The 19,267-nt window shown below is 42.0% G+C and overlaps 2 protein-coding genes across 5 annotated transcripts in view; one reads left to right on the forward strand and one right to left on the reverse strand.

The window, feature by feature from the left end:
• The window catches only part of FAM210A (family with sequence similarity 210, member A), a 60,493-nt gene extending 50,627 nt beyond the window's left edge, over positions 1 to 9,866 (reverse strand). Inside the window, exon 1 of one of the 3 annotated variants that reach the window (XM_011936647.1) lies at positions 9,533 to 9,866. The gene's annotated coding sequence lies outside the window, so the exon portion shown is untranslated. The remainder of the gene's footprint in view (positions 1 to 9,532) is intronic. The other 2 variants (XM_011936646.1, XM_011936648.1) reach the window with 2 other exon arrangements.
• RNMT (RNA (guanine-7-) methyltransferase) overlaps positions 9,864 to 19,267 on the forward strand; it is a 33,884-nt gene continuing 24,480 nt past the window's right edge. Inside the window, exons 1-4 of one of the 2 annotated variants that reach the window (XM_011936644.1) lie at positions 9,864 to 9,932; positions 13,214 to 13,342; positions 14,060 to 14,518; positions 17,570 to 17,705. In XM_011936644.1, the coding sequence (XP_011792034.1) occupies positions 14,102 to 14,518; positions 17,570 to 17,705 (553 nt within the window). In that variant the 5' untranslated portion in view covers positions 9,864 to 9,932; positions 13,214 to 13,342; positions 14,060 to 14,101. The remainder of the gene's footprint in view (positions 9,933 to 13,213; positions 13,343 to 14,059; positions 14,519 to 17,569; positions 17,706 to 19,267) is intronic. The other variant, XM_011936645.1, reaches the window with a different exon arrangement.

Consider the following 19,267-nt stretch of genomic DNA (forward strand, 5'->3'; position numbering starts at 1 on the left):
CGCACTCCAGCCCGGGTGACAGAGCAAGACTCCGCCTCAAAAAAAAAAAAAAAAAAGAAGAAGATACATTTTGAATTATGGATTGGAGAGCAAAAAGCATACTCCAGTGAGTCATTTGGTAACATTAAAGTTAATTAACTTGCAAGAAAACTGCAAGGGCCCAATGCACCAGAATGTCAGGTTTAAAAAGTTGTCTAATAGGCTCAAGAAAAGACTTATGGTATAGCAGAACAAATGGTAGAAAAGATGGAAGGGACTCCATCTCAGCAGACTGGAGAGACAGTCTTCTGCTGGCCTCAAGGAAACAAAGTGCCATATGATGAACTGCCTATGGACAGGGTCGCATACAGGGAACAGCCTCTAGTCCCTGAGGGAGGACACCAATCAACAGGAAGAAGATAGCACCCTCACTTATGCAGGCACAAAAGATGAACTCTACCTACAACCTGAATGAGTTTGCAAACAGGTTCTTCCACAGTTGAACCTCCAGATGAGAATGCAGCCTGCTTGACACTTTGAGATGCTAAGCAGCAAACCAGCTAAGATGTGCCCATACTCCTGACCCAGAAAAACTGCAAGACAATAAACCTGTGTTGTTTCAAGCTGACAAATTTGGGGGTAAGTTGTTACACAGCAATAGAAAACACAAGCCTTCTCTCCTAAACCTTCCCAACCATTGCATGAGTAAGGATTATTTTCATCTTCTCAAAGTCTTTGTTAGGGGGACTACAAAAATGGCAGGCCATACAGACCCTGAGTACAACTGTATAAAAGCAGCAACCTTAGGTTTAGTCACAGTTGTCTACATTAGAACTACAGGAAGACTTGGAAGGAAACTAAGAGGCCCCTCAGTACCATTCTTTATGTTTACAGATAAGGAATGCAAGGACGTGTAACAGTTCATAACTTGTTCCTGATCACATAGCTGATTAAAGGCAAAAAAAAAAAAAAAAAGAAAGAAAAAAGAACTGCTAATCTAGTGAATTTCCCACATGTTCACAAATTGCTCATATGTATAAATTGTGTCTTTTCCCTGAAAATAAAGGATTGAGAGCCAAACTATAAATTTCATTTCTATCTCCTACCATGAAAATCAGTTTTAACACAAAGTTATTGTTACCAATTAACTAAAACATACTTAGCAATAGGAATTTACTTGATAAATAAGGTCTATGCTTGTTAAACCAAAAAAAGACATACGAGAAATTACACATATATTTTATACCAAGTAAGTTGCAATAAAACCTGTTTCAGCTTGGCTTTGGCAAAAAATACCAGTATCCTTCCCTGCGGGGTTAACTAGTTTTGTCAGTGTTTACTGGATCAAGCATGTTTCAGAAAATGTGATTTGATCATCAGAGCACCAGAAGCCACGTCGCAATAAAGAGCTCTTGTATTCTGGGTCCAACTTCAAAATAGGTGTTTTTAAAAACTTGCATTTACAGTGATGACGATGGCAAGAAAAGTAAAATAAAAACTTGCATTTAGAACTTGACATAGGTCTGCTTTATTTTATAACGTGTGCCACACAAATAAAATTTTTCTTAACATTATATATGACACTCATTTGGCAAACACTACATTGCAAGCCCATCACTGTTTATCTAATTCCTCCAATTTTAAGAAATGACTCAAATTACAATGCAGCTTACTAAGCAGCTCAAACCGTAACAGGAATTTCAGTATTTCAAATAGCAAGGAAGAGTTACTCTAATCCATGCTTACGTTAAAAATCAAGGACTCCAAATAAAACACCATGTTTAATTCAATCTATCAAGTCCAGGAAGTCACAAAGGCAATGTAAAAGAAGTAAGTAATAATGGGGAAGCCCTAATTTTTAAGTCTGTCTCGAAAACAATTTTTGCTTATCAATGAGACTTTCTAATAGGACTCATCTTGCCATCAGCATCCACAAAATCTGAACCACCCACCTCCCACTTCTCCCTGAGGATCCCTTCCTAATGTCTGATGCCTCTGCCCTCACCTCCATTCTTTGCCCACTGCTGCACACGCTTAAAGCCCAGCTACCCTTTCACCCACAGAAGTTGTAGACCACTGCTACCCTGGTTAATTCTCAGAAGTAATAAACTCAGAACCTGAAAGCACATAATGCCTACAAGACTATTCACTATTTTGGCCGGGCGCGGTGGCTCAAGCCTGTAATCCCAGCACTTTGGGAGGCCGAGACGGGCGGATCACGAGGTCAGGAGATCGAGACCATCCTGGCTAACACGGTGAAACCCCGTCTCTACTAAAAAAACAAAATACAAAAAAAAAAAAAAACTAGCCAGGCGAGGTGGCGGGCGCCTGTAGTCCCAGCTACTCCGGAGGCTGAGGCAGGAGAATGGCGTAAACCCGGGAGGCAGAGCTTGCAGTGAGCTGAGATCCGGCCACTGCACTGCAGCCCGGGCAACAGAGAGAGACTCCGTCTCAAAAAAAAAAAAAAAGACTATTCACTATTTCAAACTTCTGCTCTGCTTTACATGAATTCAAAAAAAAAAAAAAAAAAACAACTCTATTTTTTTCTGCTGTACCAAGGCAAAAAATTTATTCTACAATCACATTTAAAGACATGGACTAATGACTTCACACGACATTGCAGTAGCAGTTTCAGTTGTGTTAAGAGAAGCTAAAAATTAACAGGTTCTGTGCTAAGCACTGTATCATCTCATTTCTTCTGTAAAATCGCTCCATGAGGACATTAAAACACAAAGTTTGGTCACTTACTCAAGGACGACATACTTAGTACATATAACATAACCAGGATTTGAACACATGCCATCTGCTTGTGCTCTTAACTGCTGAAACATTCTAGTCATTTTTCTAGTCAGGTTGCATAACTCGGTGGCCCATGGTTAAGCATGGAGTTTCTACTAAGCCTAGTAGCAAGCCCAAAAGCTGTTCCTTAGAAGAGCGGTTACCTGCAAAGGATGGAAATGCTTTGCTCCAAAATCCCAGGATCTACACTGTAATTATCTCCTACAGGGCCTGCCAAAGGTTCCAAACAGCATTTCAGTCTGCCACTGACATTTCAAGCACCATAAGATCTGCTGGGTCACATGGCCTGAGAGGCAGAGCAGTTTGCACAGCAGCCTGTACCTGTTGCAGAGGCGCCTTTTGTTCTGGGATCCACTCAAAACTAGTAGCATTTTGGGTCACTCAGTAAACAAGCTGAAGTAGCACAGCCAAATGAGGAATTTGTCACCTCCAAAATCCAAAGAGGCCCACCAGACCTTGCTTCTCTCTTTGTTATAGGTGGGAACACGCCCTACGCCACACCAGTGGAGCCCTAGAAATTTCACTCAGGTGGAAGGACCCTGAATATTTGTTGGATTTATTCCCCGCCATCTGACAGGCAAATGTCTTACCAGTAAGTCAACAGTAGTTGTTCCTTCTTGCCCACCAGGTCCAATTAGCATAACATCATCCATGTGACGGGCCAGTATGATGTCTTGCGAAAGGGAAGGGCAATCAGGGTCTCTATTTGTTTGCTACAGCTGCTGTAACAGAGAACCACAAACTGAGGAGCTTACACAACAGAAGTGTACTGTCTCCATCTATGCGGTTAGAAGTCCAAGATTAAGGTGTCAAAAGGATGGATTCCTTCAAAGGGAGTGAGGAAGAATCTGTTTCATGCCTCCCTCCTTGCTCCTGAGGGTTTGCTGGAAATGTGTGACATTTCCTGGTGTTCCTCTACTTCAGATTCACATGGCATTCTCCCTGTGTGAATGTCTGTGTTCAAATTCCTCTGTTTACAAGGACACCAGTTGTGTTGGATTAGGGGCCCAGACTACTTCAGTATGACCTCATCTTATCTAATCACATTTTTAACTACCCTGTTCCCAAATAAGTTAATACTCTGAAGTAATGAGAGCTAGGAATCCAATATACAAATTTTTAGAAGACACAGTTCAACTCATAACAAGATCTCTGTGATCTAAGTTATGATATAGTGTTGGAAAATTGACATTTCCGAGGTAGGACAGTGAAGGTGTATTTCTGGCTTTATTAGGTGAAAGAAAACTGCTTTTAGTGATCTTTACTAACAGATATTAAGACAAAGCATTCAGCAGATCAATAACTGCATGCCAGCTACTAGGGGATACGTTCTCAAGTAATGAAATGAAATACGGAACAGTGGCTGCGATTAGTCACCACTCAGTTAAGTTTATGATAATCCACTGTCATTTTCCAAGATCAATCTGTTTTCTGCACAGGCCACATAGGAGGGCTGAATGTGAATATGTCAGGAATCATCACCCCTATACCCTTAAGGGCACCAATCTCTGCAGTTCCTCTGGGAATGAGGTATTGCTTTTGGCTTTTACTATTACTCCAGGAAGAGGCAGCTCTAGTGGCTTTTATTTGGCCTTTCTTACCACAATAGCCCTTACTCCACAGGTCGGGGAACCAGTGTGGGGATTCTGCCAGTTGCTGAGTATGTCTATACCAGTTACGCATCCTGGAACTGGCAAAGTAACCACAGGATGACTATGCGGACCCACTATGAGGAGGACCTGGATTAAGCTTCTATTGACCACCTAACCTCAACAAGCCCCTACTCTGAATGGTGGGCCAACATGACACTTTGACGGTCCTGGAATTAGTGTCAGTTCAGAGTTAAGTGTTCACTAATCCATGAGAAGTCTAATTATTTCCTCTTCTCCAATCCACACTTACCCTGATAAGCCATAGGCCTCTTCCGGAAACGCTGAGAAAAAAAATTAACAGTATAAATTCTTGGCAGCACAACGAGGTCCTTCCTCAAAAGGATCCAGCCTCCCCTCATTCAAGGGGTCCTCGGTCTGTAAAATGACTCAAATGTGGGAACTGATTGAGGGACCATGACTCTTTCTTTGGTAATTAAAGTAAGGCTTCCATTCACTTGACCTAGAACTCTTCTGCTTATAGAGATCAAGTCAGAATTCAGTAGACTGCCCATCGAGTTCTCTTCTAGGGACACCATGACCACCTACCCAATGCCATAGGACTCCCAAGTCCTGTTCAGATTGCTGCTTTGACTCCGCTGTCCCCCATGATGGCAACACACCCACTTAGTCCCTGGTGACCACATGGCCCTGCCGTCCGGGATCCAACCATCCCTGCTGGCAGCAACTCCCACTGCAATCTCTGACCTGAGGAGAAGAGCAGCCCCAGAGCTCTTCATGGATGCCTCAGGAGAACCAGCAACGTCTCTTACAAGGTAACTACCTCAAGGGACACCATTACAGGTTCTTCAGGCAAAGCAGAGTTAATCTCCTCAAACAGAGGTGGAAGAATTGCTTCTATTGGCAAAAAAGAGTGAGTAAAATTTAGGAGTTGAACATCCCCCACTTTATCAGGATGTTCCCATATGGCCCTATTCCAAATGTGAGGATCCCACTCCTTCCCAACCAATGCTTCACTTTAACAGCAGACCAAGGTGAAGCAGGGGATTCAGTCAGCACTGTAATTCAGCCACCTACAGCCACCTACAGGATGAGATTGTGGGTTTGGTTTTCACCAACCCCAGCTCTGCAGCTACAAGAGATACGGGTTTCTTCAGGGCAGACACAGAAACTTTTCAGGTCACTTATGTGGAGCTTCAATCGGGAATTTGAAGCCTTAAGCTTGCCCTTTTTTCTTTTTTTTTTCTTTTTTTTTGAGACAATCTCACTCTGTTACTCAGGTTGGAGTGCAGTAGTGCGATCTCAGCTCACTGCAACCTCCGCCTCCTGGGTTCAAGCGATTCTCCTGCCTCAGCCTCCCCAGTAGCTAGGATAATCCTTTTCTTTTCTCACTTTATCCAGCACAGTTAAAAGCAACCAGCCTATCTTATTATACTCATTAATTTGATTAAAATGTTCTAAGGTATCAAATACCTGATCATTCTGAATCTTGTCTATAAGCATGAGTGGGAGCATCCAAGTGTGATCTTGTGCGTATCTCTCTTGCCGTATCACACCACGGACTACCAGCGCCCTCTTTTCCACTGGGAATACTCATTATTGCCTTTAAATCTGATCAGTTAAGAAAACCAGTTCCAGAAACACTATCATCAATTCAGAAAACTCATTCTTAAGATTCTGCTCACTAGAAGCACTCTCAGCACCCAAATTTGAATCAGTCAGGGCTCTCCAGAGATACACAATTGATAGGAAAAAATACATAGATGTAGATAAAAACATAAATATCTTCATCTACATATAGACAGATATAGAGATATTAATATTTTAAGGAACTGGCTCACACAATTGTAGGGGCTGGAAACTTCAAAATGTGTAGGGTAATCTACAGACAGGAAACTCAGGCAGGAATTGAAGCTGTAGCCTTCAGGAAAATACTGTCTTCTTCAGAACACCTGTTTTGGCTTTTTTAGCCTTCAATTGATTGAATGAGGTCCACCCACATTATTTAAGGTAATATCCTTTAGTTTAGGTCAACTGATTACAGATGTTAACCATGTCTTCAGAACACCATCATAGCATGAACCAAATTAGTATCTGACTAAATAACTAGGTATTATAGCTTAGCTAAGCTGACATAATAAAACTAATCATCACACACAGTATTACTCAACAAAATCTTATTTTCAACGGAAGGAAAAACCTTTTAAACAATAATATTTTATTTGTTCCAGAAAGGACACAAAATTTTAGTAAGAACACTTTCCTGAGTGGAACACAGGAAAAGTCCTTCATCCAAAACTATTTGGAGGAACAAAGCTTCCATGAACCACCTCTCTTCACAGAACACTATCTTAGAAAACTATAACATTGTATCTACATTTTAAAAATAATCTCTATGTTTCAAAAATACGATCTTCAACTCTACAACAGAAATCACACTTTAAAATTTAAAATTATACCTCTGACAGAAGTGCTCTCACCTTCTTACAAATGGGTTGAAATAAATCCTACACGTCCTTTCCTTGTCTTGGTGGAGCTCACATTTCAGCAAGATAACATCCTTATCTATCTATGTTCTCTCTGGACATAATAACCCAGGCATTAAGAAGTGTCAAAACACTTTCTGAAAATCTACTATTTGCTAGGCAACTTCCAGTTCTGAGTATGACCTTCTAGCCAGCACTGTTTCATTATTAGCAGAATCTGGTCAACCAGCCAGACTGCCTGGGTCCAAATCCTGATCCGACTACTTACAAGCTGCATGATCTTGGCCAAGTTACTTAACCCTCATCTGTAAAACAAACACTCATAATTATACCACTGGGTTTGGTTAGAATTAAACGAGTGCAAATGAATAAAGCACTAAGCTCACGTATTAGCTATTATTATTTTAAAGTCCAGAACACCAGAGATTACTCGGGGAATAGTAAGGGAAAAATAACACCAATGGTAACTTTAAAATCATTTTTATCTGGCTCATTTACTTCTTACATTAACTGCTTTCAAGAATCCTTCCTCTCTGTTCTCAAATGAATTTACACAACTTCTAGTTAAGTTTTATAAAAACTAAAAAATGTAATCTCTATATATCCCATCATCGTGGACTTTTCATAAACACATAGTTAAGGGACTTTTGATCTAATAAAATTTATTTGTTTTGATTTTTGAGACAGTCTCGCTCTGTCACCCAGGCTGGAGTGCAATGATGCAATCTTGGCTCACTGCAACCTCTGCCTCCCAGGTTTAAGTGATTCTCCTGCCTCAGCCTCCTGAGTAGCTGGGACTACAGGCACGTGCCATCACACCTGGCTAATTTTGGTATTTTTAGTAGAGGCGGGGTTTCACCATGTTGGTTGGCCAGGCTGGTCTCGAAGGTGATCCGCCCACCTCGGTCTCCCAAAGTGCTGGGATTACAGGAGTAAGCCACCGCGCCCAGTGTTTAAAAACATTAAAACATGCTTTTAAAAGTCAAAATTACACTCATTTTCTGTAAAATTACAACTGTAATTATCTCAAGAAACTTAAGCATCAGGACCAGGGAATGTAATTGCCCGGTTCTAATGCTTGGATATTGTCAGGCCTCTGAGCCCAAGCCAAGCCTTCGCATCCTCTGTGACTTGCACACTTGCACGTATACGCCCAGATGGCCTGAAGTAACTGAAGAATCACAAAAGAAGTGCAAATGCCCTGCCTCGCCTTAACTGATAACATTCCACCACAAAAGAAGTGAAAATGGCCGGGCCTTGCCTTAAGCGATGATATTATCTTGTGAAATTCCTTTTCCTGGCTCATCCTGGCTCTAAAAGCTCCCCCACTGAGCACCTTGTGACCCCCCTCCTGCCTGCCAAAGAACAACCCCCCTTTGACTGTAATTTTCCTTTACCTAGCCAAATCCTGTAAAACGGCCCCACCCTTATCTTCCTTCGCTGACTCTTTTCGGACTCAGCCTGCCTGCACCCAGGTGATTAAAAAGCTTTGTTGCTCACACAAAGCCTGTCTGGTGGTCTCTTCACAGGGACGCGCATGACAGGTATGCCTATAATGTATTCGATTTTCAAGACCTTCACCTTTGCAATTGTCAATATTCATGAAATGAGATTCTCAACTTCACTCATTTCATATAATAAATACAAGCAGTCATCTGAAATTGATGGCTCATCCCTATTTGTGAAAAACAGGCCTCATTCTTGGTTCAAAGTTCGTAAGGGGTCAACAACCTCAGATGGGCTAATGCCCACAATTTAGAGGTGATTACATTGGAAACTACAACGCTGCAAATGTTGCCTTCCCCAAAGCCAGGTCCATTCATTAATATATCTGTGCCTACTGACAAGAAGGCAGGCTGGTAAAGCACATTTTCAAAGCTGTTTTAAAGGGATCAATTTTGGTAAAGAGTAATTCACGACGTATTGTAAATCTGATCAGTTTTACACCCTTGGAAGGTGGGGACTTGACGTACGTTAACATGTACACGCATCAATAATCCACAGGTAGTTCTGACCCTGATCTCAGGTTGAAAGTCCTCAACTATGGAGCTTTCGAGTTTCAGTACAGTAGGCGCTTTCACTTCCCAGGAGAAATCTGGGGTGATGGCCAAAAAAAGTGTGTTGTCTCCCCCATACCACACCATGCCAAGTTCAGCCAACGCAGAGTAATGCACCCTTAGGTATTTGTCAAGAAGAGGTACAGGCTGTCCTTTTTCTCAGAACCTAACAGGTAAGCATGGCCTCTTGTGGCTTCCCAAATACGGCGGTAAGGACTAATCTGCTGGTTCCTAATAAGAAATTGCTAATTTTTAAAACCACTCCGACCGCGGGCGCTTCCAGACCCCTCCTCAACCGACTTCCGAGGAAGGAAAGAGAAGACGGTGAAGGGTTACAGCAGAGCAGGCAGAAAAACAGTCCCAAAGCAAGATTTGCCAGGACACTGGCTCAATCCGGAAGGGCGGGGGAGCCTCTCTCGGCGGGGGGCGGTGGGGTCGGCGAGTGTGGACGACCCCAGCCTGGAGGTCGCAGGCCGAAGAGCGGCGCGCGCACAGCAGTTGCCGGGTTCGCGCCGCGAGTCAGCTCCCGGACACACGCCCAGGGTTGAAGGTGCCCTCTAGACCCCTCCCGCTGCCCCCAGAGGCCTGGGGCCCATGCTACCTCTTAGGACGCTGGGGCCGTCGCCGCCGCTTCCCGCCGCGCAGGCTGGACCCCAGCTCCTCGAATGCCAAGGCAGTGTTACTCAGCAGAGTACCCCGACCGAGTGTGGGTCCAGGTGCCGGAACCCGCGGGACTCAGCCGGGGGCTAGCGCCCTACCGCCTCCGGCCCGCCAGCCGCGCCCACTAGCAATGTGCTCGCGACCGCCCGTGCCCTCTCAGCGAAGCCTCCGCATGCCGCGCGCGGCACGTCGGGACTCGTAGTTCCGGCGCGGAGGACTTGCGTCGCGGCCCTCTCTCCTGAGCGGCGCCACGTGACTCTCGCACCTCCGGAAGTGATGTAACCAGACACGCGTGGCGCGGGCCGCCGTTTCCGCAAACAGAGTCGCGTTTGAGTGTGCTGGTGAGTGTGAGGGCTGGAACTCCGGCCCTTCCTTTCTTTGTGTTTATTCCTCGGCTGCCGTGGAGGGGTGGAAGTGGCACTCCCACTCCTGACATGGGCTCAGTTCGCATTAGCCCTGTGCTTCACTGGCCGCGGCGTGCGTCTGTTGCCTTGTGTCCTCAGTCCCAAGCAAAATGGGAACTGCTTGGGGTGGGCGGACGCTGTTGCTCCTCCAGACTGAGCGAGCCCGGGTGGGAGAAGAAGCCCGAAGAGCTGCTCCAGCTCGCGCCCCAGGGCCGTCCTGGGGAGGGGCGTGGGGTCCTCAGGTCTGTCTTGAGCGGCGCCTCGGAAACCTGAACCAGAGGCCGCGCGAATGACAGAGGGGGTGAACTTGACTGGAAGAGTCCCTTCTCGCCTCGCTGCGCCCTCTCGGGCCCGTGGTAGAGGGTGAAGCGGCTGGCTTGGGGCTTAAGAGTTTATCCCGCTTGGGCTTTACCCTGGCGGCCCTGCCGGCCTGCTCGGTCGTACCCTGAGGAACTGAAATGACGCAGAGACTTAGCTTGCTCCAGAGGCGTGACTGGAAAGCCAGGTCGAAACGTCCATGTGGTTGTTTGTCGCGTATCCATCTCGAGTCAGTCGACCACCTCTGGAAGGTTTCTCCTCTAGGATTCTGAGGGACAGCTGTCTTTCTTTTGGCGTGTTTTCATTATTCCACTTTGTGTTTGGTTTGTTCCCCCCCCCCGTTTGTTAAATTGATACATAGAAGTTGCACATATTTGGAGGTACAGGTGATATTTTGATACATGCATACAATGTGTAACGACCGAATCAGGGCAATTGGGATATTTGTCATCTCAAACATTGATGTTTTCTTTATGTTGGGAACATTCCAATATTTTTTAGCTATTTTGAACTACACAGTAAGTTACTGTTAACTGTGTCCACCCCACTGCACTATCAGGCACTAGGTTTTATTTCTTCTGGGGTGTGTTTGTACCTATTAACCAGTTTCTCTTCTTCATCCCCGTCTTCCTGCTACCCTTCCCAGTCTGTGGTTACCACTAATTCACTCTTTACCTCCACAGTTTTAGCTCCCACTTAAGTGATAACATGATATTGTCTTCATGTGCCTGACTTATTTCACTTAACATAATGACATCCGGATTGATCCATGTTGTTGCAAATGACAGGATTTCATTCTTTTTAATGACTCATATTCCGTTGTTTATCTTTATTCATCTGTTGATGGACGCTTAGGTTGATTCCATATCTTGACCATTGTGAATAAACTTGAGACTGCAGATATTTCTTGGATATACTGATACGAAGTCTTTCTGATAGAAGCCGTTTTAACCGAGATGAGGTGGTATCTCGTTGTGGTTTCGACTTGCATTTCCCTGGTAGTACTGATACTGAGCCTTTTTTACATATATACGTGTTGGCCATTTGTGTGTCTTTTAGGAAATGTCTCTTCAGATCTTTTGCCCATTTGTAGTAGGATTGCTTCTTTTTTTTGCTATTGAGTTGAGTTTCTTCTATATTCTGGTTGAGAATCCCCTGCGAGATGAATAGTTTTGCAGATACTTTCTCCCTTTCTGTAGGTTATCTCTTCACTCTTGTTTCCTTTACTGTGCAGAAGTTTTTAGCTTGATATAATCCCCTTTGTCTGTTTTTGCTTTTGTTGCCTGTGCTTTTGAGGTCTTACCACAAAAATTTTTGCCCAGACCAGTGTCTTGAAGCATTTCCACAATGTTTTCTTCAAGTAATTTCATACTTGCGGATTTTAAATTTAAGTTTTCAGTCCATTTTGATTTGATTTTTGCATATGGTGAGAGTGAGTGGTCTTCATTTCCCAGCACCATTTTTTGAAGACACTGTTTGCTGTGTACGTTCTTGGCACGTTTGTTGAAAACAAGTTGGCTGTAAACATGATGCTTGGTTTTAAACATTCTTACTCATTTTTGTGGTCATCTGGAATGCTGTGTCATTTCTTCTGACCTAATTGATTATGTTTTTATGATGTCACATCTGTGATACCATAAAAGTAAGTGACATAAGTAAAATTCATGCTTAAATCTCGATACTAATTTTAGGTAATAATTATGGCTAAAGATAAGTCACATTGCTTTATTTGAATTTAAAGCCAATTTCCATTAAGAAATCAATGGCAGAGGAGGAGAACTAGGAATTTGACAAGTTGGTAGCCAGTTTTTCTAGATAATTTTAGGTATTCTGAAAATTACTTTTTTGATTTGTTGTTGTTCTCTCATTCAGTTCTATTTGGTACCTCTTGATATTTTGTTACCTCAAATGGTGGGTCATGAAGGCTAATAACCCTTGAAACCCTTACCCATTCGTGGTGACTTGTTACCCATTCCTTTAGGCAACTTAATTTCTTATTCTTTTTTATTATCCAAAAGGCTTATTTATTTATTTATATTTAGCACAACACAAACACTTCCTTCCTGAAAAAGCTTTTTTTTTTTTTTTTTTTTTAAGTGGGGTCTCACTTTGTTACCTAGGCTGTAGTGCAGTGGTGCAATCACAGCTCGCTGCAGCCTGGACCTCCTAGGCTCAGGTCCTTCTCCTACTTCAGCCTCCTGAGTAACTGGGACTAAGGCATGTGCTACCATGCCAGCTATTTTTTGTAGAGACGGGATTTTGCCATGTTGCCCAAGCTGGTCTCGAACTCCAGAGCTCAAGCAGTCTGCCCACCTCGGTCCCCTAAAGTGGTGGGATTACAGGCGTGAGCCTCTGTGCCGAACAAAAGCTTAACATATTAATAGTGGTATGTAAGCTATAAACATCTTGAAAACATAATTTACATTGAGCTTCTCTGTAGTAGGAGGTCACTAAGTTTGTTGAATGACTTAATAAATGAACCACCATAATTCTTACCCAATAGATAGTTCAGTTATTTCTCTCTCTTTCCCATCTTAACATAGGTCTAAGAACGTATTTGAAAGAGACTTAATGGTCATCAAACTGCAGTCTGAGTCCTGAAACTTGTCTACAGTCATTTCTACTCTTTACTTTCTACCTAATTGGAACACCCATTATGAAATATGATTTCAGAAGTTCTTGCTGTAGAACCCCAAACTTTTTCTGTTCTTGATGCCCTTAGTGTCCGTAGGCCAAAAGAAATGTAACAGTTCCATTTATTAAGTAGCTTACCCCAAAGAATTTGAAAGTATTTGTGGTCTAACAACTTTATGTCTGTTTAAAAAATTAATACACATAAATTGGGGAGAAAGGTAGTGTTTGTGTTTTATTGTTAATTAATTGCAATCCCTTGCTAACAGGATGGGTGAACCTGTTGGGTACTGTGCAACTTCAAGCCTCGAAATCAGATAGGCACTGCCAACCTCATTTCCTGTTTCACCTTGATTTTCTGTGATACCAAAATCTCAGCTTCACAAAGTCATTGAAAGGTATGTAGTGCAATCTATTCAGTTGGAACTGTGCTGTACTTAAAGCTGGTAGTTTCTGTGATATCTTCCACGTTACGTCCTGTGGTGCCTGTTTGTTATGGTACCAACCATGCAGTTTGGGAACCAGAGTTATAGAGTAAAGGTCAGAACTGAAATGGAGCTAGTGCATGTGTCTCCCCACTTCATTCGTCAGCTTTAATGCCAGCAGTGACTTTTATGAATAAGATTATAGAATTATGGCGGGATTATACTTAGTATTACCATATTCAGAAATTCATACATGATATCAATTAACGTTTTTTAATATTCTCTCTACAATGGGATTTTTTTAAACTCCTAGTTGATCAAATTCTAGTTAAAATTATTTTAGGCCGGGCGCAGTGGCTTACGCCTGTAATCCCAGCATTTTGGAAGGCTGAGGCAGGCGGATCACCTGGGGTCAGGAATTAGAGACCAGCCTGCCCAACATGGCGAATCCGCGTCTCTACTAAACACAAAAAATTAGCCGGGCCTGTTGGCAGGCGCCTGTAATCCCAGCTACTCGGGAGGCTGTGGCAGGAGAAGCGCTTGAACCCCGGAGGCAGAGCTTGCAGTGAGCCGAGATCACGCCGTTGCTCTCCAGCCTGGGTGACAAAAGTGAAACTGTCTCAAAAAAAAAAAAAAAATTGTTTTAAAGTCTTAGTGTTTACAAGTAATACCAATTTTTTGTCATTCTAGTGTTGGTTCATGAAGTTTTACCATCAGTTCAAGCAATCATAAATGGCAAATTCTACAAAAGCAGAGGAATATGAAAAGATGTCTCTTGAACAGGCAAAAGCGTCAGTGAATTCTGAAACAGAGTCTTCATTGGATATTAATGAAAACACAACGGCTTCTGGGACTGGGCTTTCTGAAAAGACTCCTATCTGTAGACAAGTAGACACAGCAAGAAAGAGAAAAGAGTTTGAAGATGATCTTGTAAAGGAAAGTTCTAGTTGTGGGGAAGACTCTCCATCCAAGAAGAGAAAACTTGATCCCGAAATTGTCACAGAGGAAAAAGATTGTGGTGATGATGAAAGCAATTCAAAGAAGAGAAAAAGAGAAACTGAGGATGTTCCAAAAGATGAATATTCTACTGGAGATGGCCCTCAAAATAAGAGAAAAATAGCACTTGAGAATGTTCCTGAAAAGCAGAAAGTATGTTCAGTGTATTTTCTTTTACTTAGACTATGTAAGTCTGAAATGTGGAACACCTGTGCAGTCATACTGATCTTTTGACATAATTTTAATAGCTTCAGAATGTTCTGTTTTTAATAGATACGGTCTTAAGACAAAGTAGGCTTTTAACTCTTATGATTTCTGTTAAGGTGAAACGTCTCCTGCTAATGAGATAGATTTTTTAGTTTTTGTTTGTTTTTATTTTGTAATGAGATAATCTTTATCTTATTTTAGAATCTTATTTAACTAGAAACTTTTTTTTCCCCCCGAGACGGAGTCTTGCACCATCGCCCGGGCTGGAGTGTGATGGTGTGATCGAAGCTCGCTGCAGCCACAACCTCCTGGGCATTAGCAGTCCTCGCACTTAACTAGAGACTTGAAAGCTGCTTTGCTCTTTGTTGGTGTTTTTAAAAAGACTGGAGTATGAGATCCCAGTGATTTACCTATTTTCCTTTTTTATTAGGCGTTCGGCTCCAACTTTTTTGTCAGAAGTTATCACTTAAAAAGGGATAACTTTTAAAATTATACCTGGCTTTACATCCCTTTATTAATGTAATTCCTTAAACTGTTTTCAACTTATTAATGTATTTTACATACTGTTTTAGTTAAGTAAATACAAATGCCTAATATGTGGTAAAGATACTACAGAGCAAGTTGTTTTCATCTGAAAGTACCACATTAGAAAGGAATTTGAAGCAGAATTTGGAGTTAGAGGAATAAAGTACTTTTATGAGTAAATAAAATTCTGCCATTGGCCCTTATGAGGAAAGTGACTGATAGTGAGGCTTTTGTCATTAATGGAATGTGAATTCTTTTAACAGAGGGGAGTTGTTTGTTTGTTTGTTTTGGAGACAGAATCTTGCTCTGTCTCCCAGGCTAGAGTGCAGTGGTGCAAACTCAGCTCAATGCAATCTCCACCTTCTGGGACCTCCATCTCCTGGGTTCAAGTTATTCTTCTGCCTCAGCCTCCCGAGTAGCTGGGACTATAGGCGCCCACCACCATGCCCGGCTAATTTTGTTTTTTTAGTAGAGAGGGGATTTCACCATATTGGCCAGGCTGGTCTTGAACTCCTTGTCATGCGTGTCCGTGTGACGAGACCACCAAACAGGCTTTGTGTGAGCGATAAAGCTTTTTAATCACCTTGGTGCAGGTGGGCTGAGTCCGAAAAGATAGTCGGCAAAGGGAGATAAGTGTGGGGCCCTTTTATAGGATTTGGGTAGGTAAAAGAAAATTACAGTCAAAGGGGGATTGTTCTGTGGCAGACAGGAGTGGGGGTCACAAGGTGCTCAGTGGGGGAGCTTTTTGAGCCAGGGTGAGCCAGGAAAAGGAATTTCACAAGATAATATCATCGCCTAAGGCAAGGCCTGGCCATTTTCACTTCTTTTGTGGTAGAATGTCATCAGTTAAGGGGAGGCAGGGCATTTGCACTTCTTTTGTGATTCTTCAGTTACTTCAGGCCATCTGGGCGTATACGTGCAAGTGTGCAAGTCACAGAGGATGCGATGCCTTGGCTTGGGCTCAGAGGCCTGACACTCCTGACCTTGTGATCTGCCTGCCTCAGCCTCCCGAAGTGCTGGGATTACAAGTGCGAGCCATTGCACCCGGCTGGGAGCTTGTATTTTAAACATAGTTTTCAAACTTTTACTAGCCCCAGAACCCCTTTTTCAAGTGAAAATCTTACACTTAAACCTGTTATGTAAAATAGTTCAAGGATTTGCTGAAACGCCTTTCAGCACATCAGTGGGATTCAGCACTGTGGCTGGAAAGGCAGGTGGGAGGATCTGAAGCCCTTCGCCTATCATGGCATTTTTACAGGATTTCTAGGGCCTCAGGAAGCACAAATTGAAAACTGTTGTGTTACATATAACATATATGATAGCGTTATTATCATAGAAATCACTGACACTGCACATTGCCTACTGAATTCTAATCTCTTTTTTTTCTTTTTTTTTTTTTTTTTTTTTGAGACAGTCTCGCTCTGTTGCCCACGCTGGAGTGCAGTGGCCCGATCTTGGCTCACCGCAATCTCCACGTCCTGGGTTCAAGCGATTCTCCTGCCTCAGCCTCCCGGGTAGCTGGAATTACAGGTGTGCACCACCACGCCCAGCTAATTTTTGTATTTTTAGTAGAGATGGGGTTTCACCATGTTGGCCAGGCTGGTCCCAAACTCCTGACTTCAAGTCCTCCCGCCTGGGCCTCCCAAAGTGCTGGATTTACAGGCGTGAGCCACTTCTCCCAGCCCTAATCTCTTTATATACATTATCTTATTTAATTTTCACAACGGTTTTATAAAAATAATGTAATTATAGCTTATTCCTAATTTATTCTCTTGTAGAAACACCAAACATTGACTGTCATTTATCGAACTGAATAATGAGAACTCTGGAAGAGTACTGGGCTTATTAAGACATTGACACTAAAATTAGACAGATGAAATATCACAGTGAAAATTTTAAACCTCGAGATGTTTTCCAAAATAGGGTGACACGGTTTGGGTGTGTCCTCACCGAGACCTCATCTGGAATTGTAGCTCTCAGAATTCCCACGTGTGGGAGGGACCTGGTGTGAGATCACTGAATCAGTGTGGCGGTTCCCCCATGCTGTTCTCATGGTAATGAAGAAGTCTCACAAGATCTGATGGTTTGATAAGGGGTTTCCCCTTTCGCTTGGCTCTCCTTCTCTCTTGCCTGCTGCCATGTAAGACCTGCCTTTCGCCTTCCACCCTGATTGTGGGGCCTCCCCAGCCACGTGGAACTGTGAGTCCGTTAAGCCTGTTTTTCTTTATAAATTACCCAGCCTCGGGTATGTCTTTATCAGCAGCATGAAAACGGACTAATACACAAGGACTCAGAAAACAAATCTTAGGTCTAATGATAATTAGTGAGACTTCTGTGGTTAATTGCCATTGTTTAGTGAAGTTTACCAATTCTAATATTTTAATATTTTATCCAGTCCCAGGTGAAATGTTCTGAGGCTTATTTTTACCACGTTCTGATCCTTGATTTTTTTCTATTCTGTTTTATTTTCAGAATCTGGAAGAAGGACACAGCTCAGCAGTGGCTGCCCATTACAATGAACTTCAGGAAGTTGGTTTGGAGAAGCGTAGTCAAAGTCGTATTTTTTACCTGAGAAACTTTAATAATTGGATGAAAAGTGTTCTCATTGGTAGGGCTGTTTTGCTGTTAGCTTTGCCGTTTTTCATTTTAGCTTATGTTTCCTTTTTTCTCCCTACCGGTTTAACCAACACCAAGCTACTGAGTCTTTAATTCCTGTTCATTTAATTATCAAACCTTGACTTTATAAAGCTAGAACCAAGACTAGGTCTTGAAGACAAATTCTTCTAATATTTGCTTGTGGTTGACTGTAAGATTTTAATGAGTGTTTAGTTGATTATGTTAACCAGGCTTTCAGAAGGCAATATGTTTCTTTAATGCACAGAATTACGGTTACCTAGCACTATTAAGTAATGATTCTATTTCACCCTAATAGTTTTGGGGCAACTGCATATTGTTGGTTAAACATTCAGGTTTCATTAAGTCAAGAAATAGGCAGTGTCTTGATTTGTTTAGGCCTTCAATTAGTTGATAAAGATCATGTGTATTACATTGAGGATAGATAAAGTGGTTCAACTTTTTTGAGCCAACATTTTATCTGTGGAATGAAAGTGGGTAGAGAAAATATGATTCAGAATAAAATTCTTGTGAGCACCATAAGACAGGGTAAAAAAAGGGATATAATTATTGCTCTGTGTATTTAGTGCAATGAGTAGTCAGACTCAGATAAATTTAGAGAACTTTAAAAAGTAGTTTGTTTTAAAATTTTTCGTAATATTTTTTTCAAGCCAGTCGAAGAAGAAATGAGGATGCTTTCTTAATAATGCTAGAAAGAATGAAGTGCGAATTACGGGTACTTCGTACTAGTTTTGATGATAATTTACTAATTTTCAAAGATAAATTACCTATTCTGAGAAGTATTAGTAGGAACTAACTAGGCTTATTTTGAACACATTTTAGTATTTTGTGTATCACTTGTTTTTAACATTCATGCTTTGTTACAAAAATATTTGACTCTGCCATGTGTCAGCTTGGGCTAAATGAGTGTTCACTTTTTTTTTTTTTTTTTAAGATTAATATAATGGCATTTTCAGTCTCTACTCATAAGGTTCTGTCTCTACCCCAGTCCTCATTTCTTTTCAGCCTTTCTCTTCCTTCATTATCCTCAATGATGCAGATAACTTACTGGATTTTTTATGAATTCTTATTTAGTCATTTATTTTTTACCGAATAATTTTTTCGAGTCCATGTTTTCCACATTGTAACACGTATTATTTCTATAATCAGAAAAGAGGTATTTTTTTTTAAAGGAGTGAAGTCAGAGTTGGCAAAATTGTCTCTCAGCAAATACAGGGTGTTCTTTCCTTCTTCAGCTGTTCTAGCAACTCTCTTGATGTGTGCTTTGCAGGTGTCTTTAACGTCCTAATGCAATCAGTGTGATCTGTTCCAAGCTTTCTCTCTTTTTCCTTTCTCAACACCCATTCTTTGTCACTCATTTTCTCTTTCTTCTTGGTGCTTGTGGCTTGGTAAGCAAACAGTTGAGTACAGTTCTTGAATGTGATAGAGGCTTTTTCTTGAATGTGATAAAGGCTTTTTCTTGAATGTTATAAAGGCTTTTTCTTGAATGTGGTAAAGGCTTTTTCTTGAATGTGGTAAAGGCTTTTTCTTGAATAT

This window comes from Colobus angolensis, unplaced genomic scaffold (assembly GCF_000951035.1).
Source record: "Colobus angolensis palliatus isolate OR3802 unplaced genomic scaffold, Cang.pa_1.0 Scaffold155, whole genome shotgun sequence".
In the NCBI taxonomy this organism is placed as follows: domain Eukaryota; kingdom Metazoa; phylum Chordata; class Mammalia; order Primates; family Cercopithecidae; genus Colobus; species Colobus angolensis.